The 21,606-nt window shown below is 35.9% G+C and overlaps 1 protein-coding gene across 2 annotated transcripts in view; it reads right to left on the reverse strand.

Moving 5' to 3' along the window:
• Window positions 1-21,606, reverse strand: part of LOC114892337 (cadherin-12) — a 990,049-nt gene that overhangs the window by 173,754 nt on the left and 794,689 nt on the right. For both annotated transcript variants that reach the window (XM_029217108.1, XM_029217109.1), the window contains one exon: window positions 21,044-21,338. In XM_029217108.1, the coding sequence (XP_029072941.1) occupies window positions 21,044-21,338 (295 nt within the window). The remainder of the gene's footprint in view (window positions 1-21,043; window positions 21,339-21,606) is intronic.

Below are 21,606 nucleotides of genomic sequence, written 5' to 3' on the forward strand. Positions count from 1 at the left end.
ACAGATTAGTTAATCAAAAAAACTTAGGATATATTTTTTAGAATATTGGCACTCCTCATCCTGTCCTTGAAGTTAAAATGAGATGTTACATATGTCTTCTGTGTATGGCTGAGCATGTGTGCTTTATTTCCCCATTTTCATCCCTTCAGAGTACTCTGTGTGTGTGTTCCTTATATCTAAATTAATGCTTAATCATTTCAAAAAAGAGGACAACAACTTGATAGCTCATTCTGCCTTGCCACATTGGGGAGAAATGTGACTGCTTCCCAGTTACCAAGTTAGTGTAACTTTATTAGTAAATTAAATGATCTTTTTAAAAAAATGCCCACAAGCTAAAATTCAGAAGTAAGACTGCATTCTGAAGCTCTGTGGGTTGCTTATAACTATCAGAGCATCTGCCTGTTTTATTACTGTGAGGTAAGAGAGATTTTATTACTGGAGGAAAAACTGATATATCTCTGAAAGAAAGAGAGATTGGTGATTAATTCAATCAATGTTTGGCTTCTCTCAGTAGCTTTATTCTAGGAACCATTTGGTTATGATTGTGAGCAAAGAGCTTAACCTCTATTAAATGCAAACAGAAGAATAGCAGGAAGTTATGAGACAGAGAAAAGTTGTGTGAGTGAAATGGTTTGATTTGTTTGGAGGAAGTACTTGCCCCAGAAGACAACAATGCAGTTCACATTATTGAGTAGAGCAGTTCTACAGTGTGTTCCTTCGTAACAGTCCCATCCAAGAATTTTAGTGGCAGAGAGAGCTATTATTCAGTTCCTATTATTTTCAGGTATCATGTTAGATTGTTATATATTAATTTCTTTAAACCATACACAGCCCAGTTATGTATTCCCATTTTACAATGAGAAAATGGGGGAAATACATGCTTTCTAGTGTCATATCACTTGCCTATCGTCATCCAGGTGGAAATTAGTGAAACTAGTATTGTCTTAAACTAATGCCAATCTCTTTTCACATAAAATATAGGTTCCACAAATGATTTCTAAAATAAAATTAATTAGAAAAAGACAAATGACCCAACATACAAAATATACTGCATATATGAATAGGCAAATATTTCAGTTTTCAGTAATGCATGGATAAGTTATTTGAACTATACCTCCTGCTGAAAACAGTCCAAAATACCACTTATGGTACATTTTTAAACACTTTTTAAAAAGCATTGAGAGTTTACAAGATTTTAATGAGTTATCAGCTCAAACTTAAAGACAAAAGAGGAATCCAGAGAGGTGAGGATATTACCTTTCCAGCAGCACATTTCTTATCCTTACAAATATACAGGTTTATTTGACAGTCTCAGGGTAAAGGAAAAAGAAACAAAAGTCTCAGTCTAACAGATGTTAAGAACTGTAACAAGAGTTCTCCTCAAAAAGTTAATATCACCAAAGCCTACACCCTCAGAGTAAGATGAATCAGATGTAAACCTGTCCTATCTTGGATCTATGACCTGGGCTTTGGTGCCTATGTGACCCAGCTAATCTCAAGACGAACACTGTGTAAGGTAGCCTCACTTATGTAGTGACCAGGTAGAAGCAAATTCAAATACTTTATAATGATATCTTCAACCTAAACCTTACAATATTTTCAGGGAACACAATAAAACAAAAGGAAAAATTAACTAGAATTAACAGAAACATTAAAAAAATAAAGCTAAACCCACAAAGACTTTAAATATTGGACAATATTGGATGATGATAATATACATTTTACTGCTCAGAAACTTTTAAAAAGTTCCAAAAATTGCAGAAGAAAAAATGATAAAAATACCATGTGGGAGATTAAATAAATATAAATGTAATTACTCAAATTAAAAAAAAACAATCAGGATATGTTCTCAAGCAGATTAAACAAAATCAAAGGTAGAATTAATATACTGGAATATAGGTTAGGATAAATTATTTATAATTTAGCATACAGTTGTAAAAACATAGAAAATAAAGTCTAAAAACAGGACACAAAAATGTATTAATAAACTACCAATGTTGCCATCTTTAAAGTAACAAGTCTTGGTCATCCAAGGAAATTCTTTAAATAGTTGCTCTTACTTTTAATCATACAAATCCATCCCAATAGGCAGTTCAGATTCTGGAATACTCTTTTGACATCAACTTTGTATTTTCAGTTATTTAGCATATCAGCTACATTTCATTTTGGCAATGGTGTTTTCACTTTCTGACATACCCGAGTGTTGTTTGTTTTATTTTATATGTTAGTGACTCTTCTCTCTGAGGATATAATGCTATTGACATTTTATTTACTTTCTTTTGTTAATTCTACTTCCTTAATATTTGTTTTGTTTCCTTATATATTATATCTTTATTTTATTGTTTTTATTCAAATATTCGATGATAGCCGGTTTTCGCTTCATATCTGGTGTTGAGGGTCTGGATTAAATATTACAAGTAAAGATTGTTTCTTCTGCTCACGCGAGAATATTTGAGTCAAGTAATTGCAGGTTCTAATTATTAAAACTCTGGCTGTGCTACTTATATGAGGGTCAGAATGGGAAAGATTTTTGTGGTTTGGGCTTTCTTTTCAGTGCTCAATATGTAGGTTTCTGAAACTGGGGCCATTTCCATCTCTTCTGCTTGCTATGGTGTTCAGGGACTCTGCTACTAATGCTTGGGAGCACCTGTCTTTGAACTCATAATTTAGAGAGCTGAACAGAGTATTTTCTTCTAAGAGCAAAGACTTCAGGCAAACATTGACTATGAATAAGGAGGACGAGCATGTGTAGTAAATTCCCTGATGGACTCATAGTATGCCCAAATTCCATTATTTCTACTTCTGATTCAAGGTTTTTTTGTTTGTTTGTTTTGGGTTTCTTTTTTTGTTGTTGTTCAAACAAACAATAACATTTATAGAAAGTCTTCATTTTTGACAGTATGGAATATGGACTATGCATATCTATTGGGGTTAACTGCCAGGATTTTTATATATGATTGATTGACTGACTTGTTTGCTTTTTTTTTTTTTTTTTACTTATCTATTTATTTATCTATGAGAATTTAGATGCAGTAAAATGTATAGAACATAAGTGTTCAGTTTGCTGAGCTTCCACAAATATACACAACCATTCAACCAGTATCCCAAACAACATAAAGACCATTGCTCTACCTCAGAAGAGACTTCAATCTTATACAATTTATACCACGGGTTGCCAACCCCCGGGCCGCAGACTGGTATTGGTCCACGGCCTGTTAGGAACCAGGCCGCACAGCAAGAGGTGAGCGGCAGGCCAGTGAGTGACGCTTCATCTGTAATCGCTCGCATTACCGCCTGAGCCATCAGCCCACTACTCCCAAAGTCTTCCCTAGTGCCAAAAAGGCTGGGGACTGTGCTGATTTATACAATTATGGCCTAGAATACTCAGTCCTTCTTCACAAATGTTCCAGGTTAAATTTGATAAAAACGTTATGATGGGGCTTCCCTGGTGGCGCAGTGGTTGAGAGTCCGCCTGCTGATGCAGGGGACACGAGTTCGTGCTCCGGTCCGGGAAGATCCCACATGCCGCGGAGCGGCTGGGCCCGTGAGCAATGGCCGCTGAGCCTGCGCGTGTGCTCCGCAACGGGAGAGGCCACAGCAGTGAGAGGCCCGCGTACCGCAAAAAAAAAAAAAAAAAAAAAAAAAAAGTTCTGATGTAATTTTGTGTGTAATGTTCTATAATTGAAAATTAGATTGCATTGGTTGATAGTGCTTTTGAAATCTTTCATATTTATATATTAATTACCGAGAACTGAATGTTAAAATCTCTAACTATGAGTAAAGGTTTTTTGTTGCTGTTCTCTGTTTGGTTCTGTCAGTTTTTACTCCATGCATTCTGAAGCTCTGTTATTAAATGAATATATAATACACTGAGAATTAAAATGTAATTCTTTTTTTTTTTAACTTTTTTTTTTTTTTTTTCGGTACGCAGGCCTCTCACTGTTGTGGCCTCTCCCGTTTGGGAGCACAGGCTCCGGACGTGTAGGCTCAGCGGCCATGGCTCACAGGCCCAGCCGCTCCGCAGCATGTGGGATCCTCCCGGACCCGGGCATGAACCCGTGTCCCCTGCATCGGCAGGCGGACTCTCAACCACTGCGCCACCAGGAAAGCCCTAAAATGTATTTCTGAAAAATTTACACTTCTTATATCTCATTTTATTTCTAGTAATTCATCTTGTTTGAAACACCACTTTGGTGTTAAAGCCCTACATCAGCTTTCTTATGCTTAATGTTTCCATAGAATATCTTCCTTCACTTTCTTTAGTTTTAAGCTATTTTTGTCTATATATTTAAAGAGCGTTCAGAGTAGACAGTGTGTAATTCATTCTTCTTTTTTATTCAGTCTGAAAATTATTGCCTCTTAATTTGAGTCTGTTATTGGTTGAATTGTTTCCTTCAAAAAGGTTATGTTGGGGTCCTAACACCCAATACTTTGGGATATGAACTTATTGGGAAATAGGGTTGTTACAGAAGTAACCAAGTTAAAATGAGGTCATTAGAATCCTAGTCCAATATGACTGGTATCCTTATAAAAAGGGAAGATTTGGATACAGACATACCAGCAGGAAGAACACTATGTGTACATGAAGACAGCCACCTACAAGCTGAGGAAAGAAGCCTGGAACAGTTCCTGTCTCACTGCCCTCAGAAGGAACCAGCACCTTGATTTGAGACTTCTAGTCTCTAGAAATAACAGACAATATTTTTTTTGTTGTTTAAGCCACCGGTCAGTAGTACTTTGTTCCAATTGCCCTAGTAAACTAATATGTGTTTAGTATGTTGCAGTTAGTCATTGATATGGCTGTGTTTAAATCTACTATGTTGCCATTTGTTGGATTTTTTTTCCCAGTTGTTTTTATTCTTAACTTTTCCAGTCTTACCTCAGATTAAATGGATATTTATAAATTATTTTATTTTATTTACACTATTGGTTGTTTTAAGCTTTGTGTGTGTGTTGTTTGTTTGAGGTTCCTGGACCTCAAAGTTGAAATTTTTAATCAAAATTTGGAAACATTGGTAGTTATTTATTCAAATATATTTTTCCGCTTCATTTTGTCTCTTATCTTTCTTGGATTCTAACTCTACATATGTCTGATGGTTTGATATCATCCCATGTCAATCTCATTTATCTCAGCATTTTCCTCTTTTATTTGAGATTGTGTAATTTCAAAGACTCTGATTTCAATGTCATTTGTCTTTCTTCTGATACCTGCAATCTGCTATTGTGTCCTGCCAGTGAACAGATAATTGGGTATACTGTACTTCTTATTTCTGGAATGTCCATTATTATTTTTTTTGTTGTTGTTCTATCATTATGACTATATTTTCCATTAGTCTTAAAATATGTTTATAATATATATCTGTTAATTTCAAACCCTGAGTTGCCATGATGTCTATTATTATTAACTGTTTTTTCTTCCTTGATCATTGATCAAATTTTCCTGCTTCTTTGCATAATTCATATTTGTTTTTATTGTATGCTGAAAATTTTAATAATACACTGTAGAAAATCTGGATGTTATTTTAAAGGGTCTTAAGATAATTCTTTAAAGGCAGTTAAATTACTGGCAGATACTTTTGATCTCTCAGGCCTAGTTTAATTCTTTATTGAGAATAGTCTCTTTCAAGTTTTGTTTTTAGACAGAGGACATAGCCTTTACTGAAGGAAATGGCCCTTACTCCTAATGCACAGGCTTTCTGGGGCCTCACATAAATGTGTGAGATGTCCAGTGAAATCTCTCCCCTGTGGCTAGTCTATAACTTCAACATCTCCCCACCCTGTGTTATCTCAGCCTCAAAGTATCTGCTTTCAGCAGGGCATAGAGGTTAATTCTGTGCCTGCACAGAGCAGCCCTTGGTGAAAGTTGCTCCTAGACCCTTACTCTGACTTTTCAGTGCTTCTCTGCGCCTCTCCTTACTTTCTACACAAGTTCCCGTCACTTCAGCAGTCCTCAAGTTTTGCAATCACTTCAGCAGCTCCCACCTATAATCTGTCTCTAGACATTATTCTTAGAGTCATATTCCTTGTGCCATTGTAGGAAAAGTGCCCCTAATCAAAGAGTCCAGCTAAATGTAGGACTTGATTCATGGCTTCCCTTCTCTCAAGGGTAACAAACTTGTACTACTTGGCACATACATTAAAAAACTGTTGTTTTATATAGGTCGTCCAGTTTTATCATTGCTTATGGTGAAAAGTCAAGCCTAATACCAATAATTACATGATGGCCCAAACCAGAAGTTCCTCTGATATAATTTATATCCTTCAGAAATTCCTTACTCTTTGGTCTGCTAGTGAAATGCTTCCCAGCTTCCTATAGGTATATTTTCTAAGTATTATATTGTGTTATTTCAATGGTATTTTGAAACAAAGAAGAAAAAATTTGTTTGTTCAGTCCACTTTCATGAATTTGAACCTCTAAGACATGACTTTTAACATCCACTAGACATACTTTTGCACAGTATTTTATTTTATTTTATATCCATAATATCTCATTTCCTGTGTTCTGAGTCTCTATTCGAATACTTTGGATGAATTGTATTTCATAAAAAAATATGTATTCTTAGAAGGAGATGTTTCTAGAATTGTCCTTCTTATATGATTTACCAGGAACAATTGCAAGGATGAAAATAGGAAAAAAAAAAATGTAACTGAAGACTCTTGTCTCTTTCAGATCTAAAATCCCAAAGGAGAAAAAGCTGCTGAAAGAAGGAAGAAATTCCTAGCATTTTATTGAAATCCTTCTAGGGTTTAATATTTTTGTTTGTTTGTTTTACAAATGGTATCTCTTTCAATCCTTATAACATGTTTAGTGGCAAATAGTACCATCAAACTTTACAAAAAGGAAACACTTTTCTAAACATTCCCCCCAGATTTCATAAAATCTGGATGCAGATCTTTGATACTCCAGGTCTATTTTGTTTTCCCTGTAATATTCTGCCTTTCTAGAATTATGACCTTCTTACCAGTGTTCTGTAAACACTCTTTTAACCTTGCTCTTGTCAGTATTACTATTCCTTCTTAAGATATTTTCCACTAACATTCATCAGAAATAAATATATGGACCCAAAAATAATCTTTAAAAGTTTTCCTTTTCCTGCTATATACAAAATAATAATTTTATTATTGCAGGAAAGACACTCAAAACTATTTAACTCTAAAAGCTCTCCCTGGTTTAGAAACTCTAGACCTGCTTCTGTTATTGGGAATTAACATATGAAAATAGTGTTCTTAGTAACTGGGCAGGGCGTTCTGTTACTGTTCAGGTGACACATAAGTCACAATTTAAAAAATACAGGGCTTCCCTGGTGGCGCAGTGGTTGGGAGTCCGCCTGCTGATGCAGGCGACGCGGGTTCGTGCCCCGGTCCGGGAGGATCGTGCAGCGGAGTGGCTGGGTCTGTGAGCCATGGCCGCTGAGCCTGCACGTCCGGAGCCTGCACGTCCGGAGCCTGTGCTCCGCAACGGGAGAGGCCGCAGCGATGAGAGGCCTGCGTACCGCAAAAAAAAAAAAAAAAAAAAAAAATTCAAAATAGAATTTCTATGCTTTTTGTGTGTGTGTGTGTGGTACGCGAGCCTCTCACTGTTGTGGCCTCTCCCGTTGCGGAGCACAGGCTCCGGACGCGCAGGCTCAGCGGCCATGGCTCACGGGCCCAGCCGCTCCGCGGCACATGGGATCTTCCCGGACCGGGGCACGAACCCGCATCCCCTGCATCGGCAGGCGGACTCTCAACCACTGCGCCACCAGGGCAGCCTATCCATTGTTTTCAAGCACATTTTTGTACAAAACTAAGACTGCTAGAAAAATGAATTCTTTATAATCCCATTGGTATTTCTGATGTTTGGAACTCTTTGTTAGTTTAGGTATATACCAGATTATTATTTTAAAGTAAGAAGGATAAGAAATATAGGTAGTAAAATTTACATGGCCTTGTTAAATTCTAGAATATTCACTCTGGCTAACTGGGCAGAAATGAGAGTAATGAAAGAGAACTCAGTTTAAATAGTAAATGAATATAGTTGACAATAGAAATATAAACATAATAATATGAGTAAATTGCTTCTAACTGAAGCCTTTAGCTAAATAGGAACTTAATATTAGTTACAAAAAGTACTACTTCTATGGAGATGACAATTTTTTTTCAGAAATGGTAATGGTATTTTTAAAAAGATTTAAAAATGGAAATGTTTTCTCCTCTTATAGTGAAGTTTCTACTAAATTCTCATGATAACAATGTTTTTACAATAAATTATTTCACTGTCAAACAGCATATACTTGATTAAACAAAGGGAAAAAGAGAAGAAAAAGGCATGAAACAAAACCTCTCAATAGTCAGGCTGCCACCAATTGCTTTCTTGTTTAATATGAATTGTTCAGTAGCTAATCATAGTTTGGCATTTTCTTGCCATCAAAGCGTTTCATGAAATTATCCCATTACAATGTTTTTCTCAGAAGCAAAATTAACATGGCTGACAGTTTAATTGATGTTTCTTTTTCTTCTAGTGCCATTGCCAACTAAACAAATTGTACCATGTTTTGATATGCTTTTTTGTTAATTATTTATACAATTGTAGTCACTGATATTTTTGTTGTTTTTAAGTTTCAGTTTCTTGGTCAGAAATGAAAATAGTGCCAACCTTGATCAACTCACCAGCTTTACTTTCTAAGGAAGTTTCCTCTAACACTGACTGGGTAGTAATTGTTAATACTGGCTGTTGTTTTCAAATTTGGTTTCAGTAATTTTCAACTTTCCTATTGAGGCAAAGAACTTAAGAATCCTGAGAAACCATTGGGGAAAGAATCTTTCAACCTAATCTAGAGTTTCTCTTCTTTCAAACTTCTTAGTTTCAGTTTTAATATTTTTTTAATTAAAAAATACAGTTATGTAATTGAAATAAGAATTGTTTTGCAGAAAAATTAATACTTTATCATGAAATTTTAATACTTTAAGGCAGTGCTTACATAATTATAATAAATTCAAAACATTCCTTTCAGCACCAGTTAAATGGGAGTGTACAATTTCATGCCGCATGCACCCTGTTACTGTGAGACTTGCTTCTGCCCTTCATTTACCCTCTGGTCCTGCCGTTTGTCTTTTTTTTTTCTTTCTTTCTTTTTTACTTTTTGAGGAAGTTTTTTCTATAGTAAACACTCTCCTTCTTCATGCGTCTATTTAAAATGTTGACCTTACCTTAACCTACTCTGATAATCCACCAACACATGGCTCAACAAACTAAGGATCAGACTATATATATTTTAGTCTTTGCAGGCCATTTGGTCTCTGTGGCCAACTCTGCCATTGTAGTGTGAAATCAGCCACAGATAACACAAAAATGAACAAGTGTGACTGTATCCCAATAAAAACAGATGATGTGCCAGAAGCCCACAGGGTGTAGTTTGCTGCCCCCTGCACTAGACCTTTGGAATGAAAGCTTTCTGAAGGTAGAAGTTTTGTCTGTTTTTCCCACGGTTCTAACCATAATTCCCAAAAGTGTCTGGTACTTAATAGGTGTCCCATAAATTTTTGAATCTGTTGAACATACACATAGAATAAAACATTTAGCAAAATAAAATATATGGTTTGGAAAACACTTGGATTCTGTACAAATAAAAGCTTTTCTGAGTATTTATTTGGCTTGATGAATTACTCTGCCTGGAATAACAGAGCAGATTCATATTTTCAATTGAATCAGTGCCACTCTGGATATTGTGAATTTGGTTAAAATAAACAGATTTTCCTTGCTGATTCCTAGAAAGACTTTTATATAGTGACATGTTCTTTACTGTCTTTGAATTGCACGCTGTTGTCATGCTGAGTTATTTCCAGACATAGATTTCAAGTCCTTCATCATGTTTGGGTTAGAGATATCATTAACTTAGTAGTCTTGCCATTTTGTCTGTCTTTGAGTCTGTTCTTTTGATGGAATATTTTCACCTTGATCAACGAGTATAATCCATCAGTGTCTGGTTGCTTGAAGTTATTTTCCTTAATACCAAGCTTAATTTATACCCATCTTCATACATCATTTACATTGCACAATGGAAAGCAGAAACAAAAATTATTTTGGAAAATGGAGCTGACATCTATGTAGAATACCCAGTACAAGCAATTGAACTTCAGAGAACTCTCCGTTGCCTGCAGGGTTTTTTATAGGTGCAACCGCTCTCCCATGATCACTTATCATAAAGCAAGAGACAATTGGGCCAAGGTAGCTTCCTGCCTACCTTTGTGTACAAAAAATAAATAGAATAGAGCAAATAAGGTAAAAAAAGAAACAAACCAAAAACAAAACAAACAACAAAAAAAAAACAGTACCACAGCTGGAGGCCAACTCTAAAGAAAAATGATGTTGATAGCTATCCTGCTAGCAGCTGGACTTCCTACATCCTGGCAAAGCAGTGTTTATAAAACATATTTAAGGTTTATGGCCACTTGGAGGCTGGAAAAAGAGTAATATATTGAAAATATGTTTAATGTTTTGAACCACTCGGTGGCCAAGAAGCAGCTTCTGCTAACATTTATTTAACGCTTAGAGTCATTTGGTGGTTAAGAGAGAAAAAAAAAAGGAACTTCTTGTTAATTTTTAACATTTATGGCTGATCAGTGGCTGCTAAAGCAACTATCAATGCAGAACGGTTTATGTTTCGGGACACACTGTGCTGTTACTAAAACAATTCATACGCTTCTCTCAAGGCCACACAAACATTGTCAATAGTGTTACCTTTGCAATTGCACCACTAATAAAAACATAGGAATCAAACAGAGGGATAAAACACTCCTGGAACACATAGTCATAATATTCAATGGCCCTGAAAATGGTTCTGCTGTGCTGTGTGCTGTGGACACTTTGCAGCTGACACCAGAGGGATCACCAGACCTTGCTCAATTTCATCGAATGTGTGAAAGTCACTCAGCAGATTGCAAAGCAAAAGTGTCGTCTGATAATTGGTGTTTCTTACAAATCAACAGCTTGTCTCTATACATAAGAGAAAAGAGTACTCTATACCAAAGTAAATGTAAATTGGGATAGAAAGTCTATTAGGTTCTTATATAGACTTGGCATAGTTTGAAAAAAACAATAGTAAATATTGAGCTCGTGTGTCACAGGGAGGGAGGATATAGAAAAAAAGGGTAAGATAATTAGCTGGGATGTCTACAGGTTAGGCATTCTCCTGCTACTTTCCTGAGAATGATAGCCAAATTATTAACAGGATCCTCCCCAATTTATTGATTGCATTTTTTTCAGACATTGGTATCAGTGCTAGTTATACATTTTCTCCTTTACTATTTGCAGTATACCTCTGGGAATAAGGTATTTTTATTCCTCATTTATAAGTAAGAAAACCAAAGCACAATGAGGTCAAATAACCTACACAAATCCTCACAACTAGGAAATGGTAGAGCATGAATTTGGACTCTTAAGTTCAGTGCCCACACAGTGTGTGGCTAGAACATGTTACAACAGAGATTTGTCCTCCCTCTCTCTGTAGAAATCTTTTTTCATTGACTATGAATAGAAAAGATATGTCCCAATATGGAAAAAAATTCTTTTTTGAAAAACCAGTATATTTATTTTGGCTTCTGGCCTTATCAACTACTTCCTAGGTCATTTTTGGCCTCTCATATCAAAATTTGGCCTCAGCTCAACAAATTATGGAGGAAATTCAAAACGAATGATTTAAACATTGTTAATGCATGTGGAAAATACAACTCAGAGGTAAGCACTTCTAGAAACACCCTAAGTCCCTCTAAGAATCAAAGAAAGCCATTTCCTCTTTGCTTATCTTCTAGAATAATTCAGTCCTAAAGCCTAGCTGAACTTTGGTGCTGGCAGAGATAGGCAGTTGGAGGAGTTGGGGAAAAGCTGCAATAGACCAAATCAAGGTACTGAAGCCAGAGCAGAGTGAGGGAGGTGTCCACATAGAAGGGCTGGCAAGGGGTATCAGAGATTGTTTCTCATGAGGAAGTCACCTATGTGGGGGAAATATGGCCTTGTGTATGGATTTAGAGCTGTAATGAGGTGAGCAAAACCTCCATCTACAGTGGAGAAGAGAAACAGCCAATGCAGATTTTCAAAGTTGGCATGGAGTCATCAGGGCACCTGCAAGGGGTCTGCAGGGGTAGTGGCAATGAAAGATTAGGCTTGATCAAATAAGAAAATATATTAATGACAACAAGAGCTGGATTTCTCACTCTTGGAAAAGAAAGTTATAAATTATACAAGGATTAAAAAAAAACAAACAAGCAAACAAACCTGAAATGAATGCCTGTGTTAGATTAGAGTTGAAGGTATGGGTACAAAATCATGGTTTTCAAAATATGTAGAAGGATGCAGAAATAAATATTATGTATGTACATGTCCATAGATATATTCTTTAGCTGTACACACTGAGAGGGGCTGGGAGCAATGATACTCCAATAACAGAGAGCAAGCTGCAGCCAGATTTTGGGCTTCTAAACATTATTCTCCGTAAGGGTGAGGAGAGAGCTCCTTGGAGAAATAGCTTTCTTCTGGACTGAGGCAGCAAATAAGCAAGACAAGTCCCAGACATATTTTTGAGCCAGAGAGTAAGGGAGTATTCAACTAATTAACGGTAATATTAAAAGGACATAAAACTCAACTTAAAGAAGCTTTCATTGGCCAAATTTAAAATAATTTCAATATTAAAATAATGATATCAATTGTGAAATAAAACTCATGTTTTATGGCAAGACAAGAAAAATTTAAACATAAAAATTCTTCTCTGCCCTTTGGCCTACCCTCTCTCCTCACTGTGCATTGTGTATCTGCATTATGCATTGACTTAACTTCCCCCATCAGCAGGAATACCTGCTCAACAATAAAGAGCAGGCACCAACAAGACAACTCCTTAAAAGATAACATTCCTTCTTCTTTTTTTTTTTTTTTTTAGATTCCATATGTATGTGTTAGCATACAGTATTTGTTTTCCTCTTTCTGACTTACTTCACTCTGTATGACAGACTCTAGGTCCATCCACCTCACTACAAATAACTCAGGTTCGTTCCTTTTAATGGCTGAGTAATATTCCATTGTATATATGTGCTACATCTTCTTTACCCATTCATCTGTTGATGGACACTTAGGTTGCTTCCATGTCCTGGCTATTGTAAATAGAGCTGCAATGAAAATTTTGGTACATGACTCTTTTTGAATTATGGTTTTCTCAGAGTATATGCCCAGTAGTGGGACTGCTGGATCGTATGGTAGTTCTATTTTTAGTTTTTTAAGGAACCTCCATACTGTTCTCCATAGTGGCTGTATCAATTTACATTCCCACCAACAGTGCAAGAGGGTTCCCTTTTCTCCACACCTTCTCTAGCATTTATTGTTTGTAGATTTTTTGATGATGGTCATCCTGACTGGTGTGAGATGATATCTCATTGTAGTTTTGATTTGCATTTCTCTAATGATTAGTGATGTTGAGCATTCTTTCATGTGTTTGTTGGCAATGTGTTTATCTTCTTTGGAGAAATGTCTATTTAGGTTTTCGGTGCATTTTTGGATTGGGTTGTTTGTTTTTTTGATATTGAGCTGCATGAGTTGCTTGTATGCTTTGGAGATTAATACTTTGTCAGTTGCTTCATTTGCAAATATTTTCTTCCATTCTGAATGTTGTCTTTTCGTCTTGTTTACGGTTTCATTTGCTGTGCAAAAGCTTTTAAGTTTCATTGGGTCCCATTTGTTTATTTTTGTCTTTATTTCAATTTCTCTAGGAGGTGGGTCAAAAAGGATCTTGCTGTGATTTATGTCATAGAGTGTTCTGCCTATGTTTTCCTCTAACAGTTTGATGGTGTCTGGCCTTACATTTAGGTCTTTAATCCATTTTGAGTTTATTTTTGTGTATGGTGTTAGGGAGTGTTCTTCATTCTAATTTCATTCTTTTACAAGATAACATTCCTTCTTGATCTTGTAAAGGGTCACATGACCCACCACATTGGCACTTAAATCTGGATTATGTAAACTGTCAATAATACATCATTTAATGCACAGCCCTCTATCTCAAAAAAGTTATATAAACTGTGTCTTGACTTCAACAGGGCAGAACAGTTCTCAGAGCTTTCTGAGATGCTCTTCCCACATTATAATCCTCAAATTTGGCTCAAATAAAATTTTCCAATTCTTTCTTAGATCAACTGATTAATTTTTTTGTTGATACAATCGATTAGAATCAATGTAATAGAAAACAAAACCTGGAGACCACACAGATATAAATTAATAAATGGATAATTTGAAAATGTGATGAGAGCTAAGTTATTCCTCCAGTTTTAAGATACCTTTGACAAAATATGTGATACTTACATAAAAGATAAAGAGTAAGTTTACAGTAGAATCATCACCTAATATAGACAATCTCTAAGATGGACCTCAGTATGACTGCCTTCAGTATTCACACCTTTGTCTAACAAATATGTAGAATATGGCAGAAGTGAAAGGATATCAATTCCAAGATAACAACCACATGAGTGGCTTGGGATTGCTTCCTCACACAGGTGAATCTTCAGATGAGACCGTATTCCGGATAGCCAGCTTAACTCGAAATCCATAACTCTGAAGCAGAGACACTCAGACAAACCAAGAGATAATACATATTTAAAATTCTGAACCTCTAAATCATGGGGTAATTTGTTATATAGTACTAGATAATACCAATTTCATACCTGGTAGTGGGGTGCTGCCATAACAAATACTTAAAATGTGGGAATGGTTGCACTGTCAGGCAGTAGTGCCTTGAACACACTGTTGATTGAATCAACACTCACTTGGAAGGGCTGTAAGTGAGGGCTTGCAACAAAGTAAGAATATCTTATTGGGAACTAGAGGAAAATACATCATTGTTATGCAATGACAGAAATTTAGCAAAACTGTTGCCTATATTTATTTGGACAATGGAAAATGGACCTAGTGACTTTTAAACAAAAAGGGTCCAGGTCTTACTGCTTTTGAATATTCCTGGCCTTTCCAGATGGCATGTGATGTTAAAATTAAGAAATGACTTTTAAGCAAAGGTTAAGTCCAGGACATAGAGAGCATGGTCAAAAGATAAAGCCATGAGAGTGACTATAAAATGTTTTGTTAGGACCTTAGTAAGATCATGGTCTTCGTGGCTTCGTGTCTAGTCAGACAAAATTCCCTCTTAAGAGCTTAATGGTATGTGTGACTCAAAGATTCTTTCCAGCAAACAATAAGGATTCTAATTCATGTAAGGGCTTTGTCTTTCAGGCATCTCCAATAGGGCCAAGGTAGAGAAGAATTTATGTTGAAGAGGTTGTTTGTTTGTTTTTTTTTGTCCAATTCAGTGAACCTCATGAGGACTCCTGGGATAGCCATAGCACCTACAAAGTTCTTAAAAAGAGTTCTACATGTAGAAACATCACAAGAGTGGACTGAAGAAGGAGAGTTGGAGATTGTACAGTGAGGAAAGCCAACAAAGAGAGTTCCTTAGTTTCAAGTATATGTTATATTTCATGAAAAAGAAAGGATAACTCAGAATGGAGAACCAAGAGCGCAGACAGTGGAACCGAGATCTGTGGACAAATATTCCCAGCCCTTGTACCTAATCAAAGAGCATTCAGGATTTACCAGCTAGATTTCAGAAATGTCATGGCCCAGTAACTCTTTTTTATTCTGTGCCTTTTCCCCCTTTTTAAACAGAAATGTCTACAGAAGTTATCCTATGCCTATCTCACCATTGTACGTTGGGTGTATGTGAGATAAGCAGCTGGTCTCTTTAGCATCACAGGTCTACAGATCAAGAGGAAATAAGTCTAAGGAACCTCATTTGCAGTTGGACTTGAGTTATATGATGAGTTTCTGGAATATGAACTAATACAATCAGGGGAAAACAGATTTTAGGGTCCTAGAAAGGGGCTGAGTATATGTTGTATGACATACCTTTGGGGACAGTGGTGGACTGTGGTAGGTAGAGAAGGCCCTCAGAGATTCCAGCTTCCATGTATTCATGCTCTTGTGTAATTCCATTCTCTGAATGTGGACTGGACTTACTTCTAACAATTAGAATATGGCAGAAATGATAGGGTATCACTTTCAAGATTAGATTATAAATAGGCTGTGGCTTTGATCATAGATATTCTCTCTCTCTCTAGCTCTCTATTAGCTCACCCTGGAGCCAGGCAGATGCCATATTGTGAGGTAGCTCTGTGGTGAGGTCCATGCAAGGGACTGAGGCGTGCCAACAACCACATGAATAAACATGGAAGCAATTTCCTACCTCCCCCCAGTTGACCATAGCCCCTGCTAACAGATTGGATGCAATTTCTTGAGAGACCTTGAGTCAAAGGTACCCAGCTAAGCCACTCTTGGATATCCATGCTCCTGTGAGACAATAAATGCTTGTTATTTTACATTGCCAAGTTTTTATTCAATGTATTATGCAGCAATAGATAAGTAATATGCAACCTTTGTGAAGTAATAAAAATGAACATCATTAGTAGTAGGACAAATTGAAACTATGTTCTACCTGACAAAATGCAACAAGAAGAATACAGCATCTCCTCTGTGATATACCTAACAAAAATGCATACGCTGAATTTTCACATGATGAAACATCAGACATACCCAATATGAGGGACACTCTGAAAAATAACTGGTCAGGAAAAACATGTTAGGGTTATAGAAGTCAAAAAAAGTCAAGAACTGTTCCAGACTGAAGGAAACTAAAGAGATCTGGCATTTAAATGCAGTAGGTGATTTTGACCTTGAACATTTTATTATATAAGACACTATGGAGACAATTGATGAAGCTTGAACAGAGTCTAAGGATTGGATTGTAATAATGCATTAATGTTAATTTCCTGATTTTAATAAATGTATTTTGGTTGTATGAGGAGAATGTCTTTATTTGTAGGAAACAGCCAACATTCTTTCTCCAGTCTCCTAACAAGGACTATGCTTATGGGGCACAGATAGAAACCAATGATAGTTTGCCTGTTCATTCTATATTACTTGAGCTGCTCTATGTGGCCATGGCTGGCTTGTATGATAAGGTGTTTTCTATCATTTTTTGGTTTCTCTTTCTATAACACTTCCATGAAAGCAAGGAAGTGTGGAGATTTACGTATGTTTCAAAATCATAATAAAGGTATAATAAATTAATATTAAGTATAGTCACAGTCTTCACTATTTCCTTCTTGGAGTTGGACTATTTAAGTGTGACCATATAGAAAATATTCTCTGTTTAATAACCTACCAAAAACTCCACCAACAATTTCATCTTGGAATATATCCCCAAACTCCATGTAAATCAAAATACAATTCATAGAAAAAAGCAAGGGGGTACATGTTATTTACTTTTCTATGAAACCAGCAGTATAATTTCCTTTAGGTATATCTGTTTTATTTAAATTTTTCTAAACACTTTTTTAAAATCAGTGGATAAGAGATATATTCCTCAGATTTTTTGTTTTAAGCATGGACCCCCATCCTCAAATTATAATATAATACAATAATATAATATGAATTCCAAAGTCTTTACAAGTTCATCTGAGATTAAAAAATAAATTTAAAGCTCCCAAAGAAATTTTAGAAGCCACTAATCCTAGAAAAAGGGTACAACTGATTGCAATTAACTTTGTTCTAAAGAGCCTGGGAGTAATTCCTACTTTCTGATCCATAGGAATTTTCATAGAAAAATAAAGATCAAATAGTAAACAATACTGCACGGAGTTATTGTAATGGTTAAATAAAACAAGGAATGCAAATCTCTATTAGGTCACCTGGTCCCTACCTATTGCTCAGGAAATGGTAGGTCTTACCTTAATAAATCATGATTCACAATTGACATCTATAAAATGTGTCATAGGGACCTGGTTACGAATAACCAAATCAGCAGCCTAAAACTGGTTTAGCTCAGGCTGAGGAAGACAATGCAGGTATGAATATGGATTTAAAGATGTTATACATGTCAGCACTCTAGGAAAAGTAACTTAAACCGCACACCCTACTGGTGCGAAACATCAGATATTAAAGAAGGCACATTGCCGTAATTGATTGTTACTCTAGTGATCTTATAGAATTAAGACCACATTCATAACGTCCAAATTTGTCTCCAAGGAGAAACTTTGAGTTGGGGAATATCTGGATCATTAAGTAATTTCCTTAGGTCAGAGTAAAAGCACTTTATCTGTGAATATCAATTACTTCCATGGCATATTGGATGTAGCACAAGCGACAAAGTGACCTTTCTCTTAAACAATTCATAGATTCATGAGAATTTTCTTCAACTTTTGGGAACTAAATATATTTCATAGTCTTATAATCTTAAATACTGATTTTCCTCTAAAATCTCCACCCACCCTGCTCACCACCATCCTCCCTTTGTAGAGTTATGTTTTTTTATAATTTTCCTGTTAGTTTTTTTTTATTCCTGGTTTAATCGTTCATCGTATGTTCAGATGTACAATCCATTATTGCTAAACTGACATTTCCCTAATAGACTATTTCTTGACCTTTTGCATTAGACAATAAGCTATTTTACTCTATTCTTTTTAAATTGGTTGAGTCTTTTATTAAAAGTGAAATAAGAACATCCTCAGTTATTGGGAAAGGACAGTTATCTCCTAGAGGATACCTCAAGCACAGATATACAAAGCCAACAGTGAGATTTGCCGCAATAGTTATATTGCCCAATACACCATGGCTAGTTCTATCTGGTGTTGGTTAAACATTATTTTAATATTCCAAGGAGAATGATACAGAAGCAGGAATTACCTAGAAGGAATGTGGAAAAAGATAATAAAGAAAAGAATAATCATTAGATAAAGTGACTTAGAGCACTAAACCATTTCCATATGGTAAGAAGGGTGTGCTTGGGAATGGAGTTCAGGAGCTCTAGGGACATAAATGTTATCTCTGGACACACAGCATCTTCTGGCTAGCTTTAAGTTGCTCAGGTAAAAGCCAAAACAAGAAATACCGCAAATCTAACTGGGTCTCTAACAGGTGTATTTGGTTATAGGTGTATAGGTAGGATTCCAGAAGATGGCAAAAGTAGTGCCTGATAGGTATTTCATTTCTAATACTGAATTTGCAAGTGGTGTTTCTACTTCTTAGTATTTATTTGAAAAGGGCATGTTATGTTAATATAGTCCAAGAATACCTGGGTGAACTCATAACATATGTTATGGTTCCACATTCAAAAGAAATACTGTTCTGTTATTAAAAAGAAAAAAATTAAAAAGGAGGGTGCATTGGAAACCAGTTTAGGTATTTACTAAGGTCTCTTGAATAACCAATGAGAAATTTCAGTTACGGTACATGGGAAGACATTTTAAAGAACCTATTCTTGCATAGATCTTTCTGATAACTCGTGGCAGCACAGCAAATTCTGTCTCACCCCAGTACTAAAGCTGGACCCACTTTGTTCTTTCACTCACCTACCCTTTGCCTGATTTTCCAGATTTATTCCTCTTTTCAGGCACTAACTGCAAACTCCTTATATAAGGGCTCAGCTCTGCGACCCTCTCCTTTATCTTAATTGGCACCACAAAAAAACTAATTGTTTATCTAATAAGAGAACTTTCTAATACTGTAGAGGGATGTGTGTGTTTGCTTTAAGGATGCTGTTTAAGTAATAAAGTGTCACTAAAGGCCATAAATTCGTGTAAATATTTCCAATTTACATGAAATAAGCACCAGGTTAAAGAATTTATGTACTGGATTGCATTGTCTTCTTAAAGGTCATACTTTTCCTCAAAGTACTGTCTTCATTTTTCTGCCCCTGTAAAACCAAGACACAATTTTAAAAACAGCTGTCCCCATTTTCAGGGACTAGTTTCTAATATATTTTCCTAGTTGTATTTCTAAATCTGTAGCAATCATAACACCACGTAAAAGAGGCAGCTCAAAAAAAAAAAATAGCAGAAACTGAATAAAAGATTTGCAGCCCTGAATATGCATACAAAAATTTTAAATCGAAGTGAACTCCTCTGAGCTGATTTCTTAGGTGAAGGAGAGAATATGGTCTTTGAATACCTGATAAGGTCACAGACACAATTTCAAGTGCATTTATGGTAAATCCATGTGACAACTCCTACAGCCACTAACCTGTGTCGCCCTCAGGGTAGTCTGTGCAATCTTCCTTGCATGTCTGGGATGGTTGTGGGGGACAGCAGAAACCCTCTGAGAAATGTCACACATGGGAAATAGTAACAATGGCTCATATACGAGAGTTTCAAATTGAAACCTAGAAGTGATGAGTAGCTTTATCTTACACATGTGCTAGAAACCAGAAGTTACTATGAAATAAATTGAGCGATTGGCAGTGGTGACTAAGAAATAAAATTTATAATTAAAACTTGTCAGTAAAGCTGGAATCCTTAACTCATTGACCTTAAAATACATGTTATAGGACTTTGAGAATTGAAGTTGTTGAATTTATATTTTATTTAAATTATTAAGAATGATGATGATACTATAGCTTAACTGTAAATTTCTTCTAGTAATGACTTCATAATGATATTTGCTTCCTAGTTTGATGGAATAACTACTGTAGGTTACTTATAGCCACAAAGGGTACAATACCTTTTCTCAGAGTCTCTATGGATAGCTACAAAGAATGCAACACATCCTTTTCTGAACCACTTTGAGACTCAGATGCAATACATACTTTGAATAATTTATTTTGAGTGAAGAATGACTATCTGGTATTTGGTGTTACCTTCACACTGTGTAGGCATCTGAATTTGCAATGACAATCAATTACTGTAAAAAGTGAGTTATGTACTTAAAGTACAAAAGAATTCCACGAATTCAGGGAAATGCAAAGATTGTAAAATAGTGAAGAATGTTATATATCCTAGATATTTATGTATCTATTCATATATTTAGAATGGATCAGGAAGAAAAAATAAAGTTAAGTAGAAAAAAAAAGTAAATGAAATTAATTGTATCCTCTACAGTGCAGGAATAATCTTCTGAGTTACAAACCAGATATTTCCATCAACCTGGAGAAAATAAATGTTGAAAAGGCCTCGTCTCATCTGACAGAATTTTGATTCGCTTACTCACCCACAGGAGACATTTCTGGGACACTAGCAATATAAGGTCCATCCAAAAACTTCGGCTCATTATCATTAATATCCTGCACTTTGATGATGAATTCTGATTCAGGCTCTAGGGGCTTCCTGGTTTCTATGTCCACAGCCTGAGCACGAAGTGTGTAGAAAGGTTTTTCTTCTCTATCCAGGCTCCTTATTGCATGAATGTCCCCTGTAGTTTCATCAATGGTAAAAACGGTGCCAGCGCCATCTCCTGAGAGGGTGTATTTAACAGTGCCCTCTCCCTTATCTAAGTCAGAATGGAGCTTTAGGAAGAGAGAGAGAGAAAGAGAGACAGAGAAACACCATTAAAGAGATGGCCCCACGTTAAAAAGCCATACTTGCAGTATAATTTTTTACCAGAAAAGTTAAACCAAAATCTTATGTTTTTTTTTCCCTTTTTTTCCACCATTTTTTTGATTATAAGCATTTTTAACACAAAAAAAAAGTTGAAAAAATGTATGGTGGACACCTATATATACCTATATATATCTCAGAGATTCCACTGTTTATCTTCCAATTTAATCATATAGG

Source organism: Monodon monoceros, unplaced genomic scaffold (assembly GCF_005190385.1).
Source record: "Monodon monoceros isolate NGI ecotype Baffin Bay Population unplaced genomic scaffold, NGI_Narwhal_1 Super_Scaffold_12, whole genome shotgun sequence".
NCBI lineage: Eukaryota > Metazoa > Chordata > Mammalia > Artiodactyla > Monodontidae > Monodon > Monodon monoceros.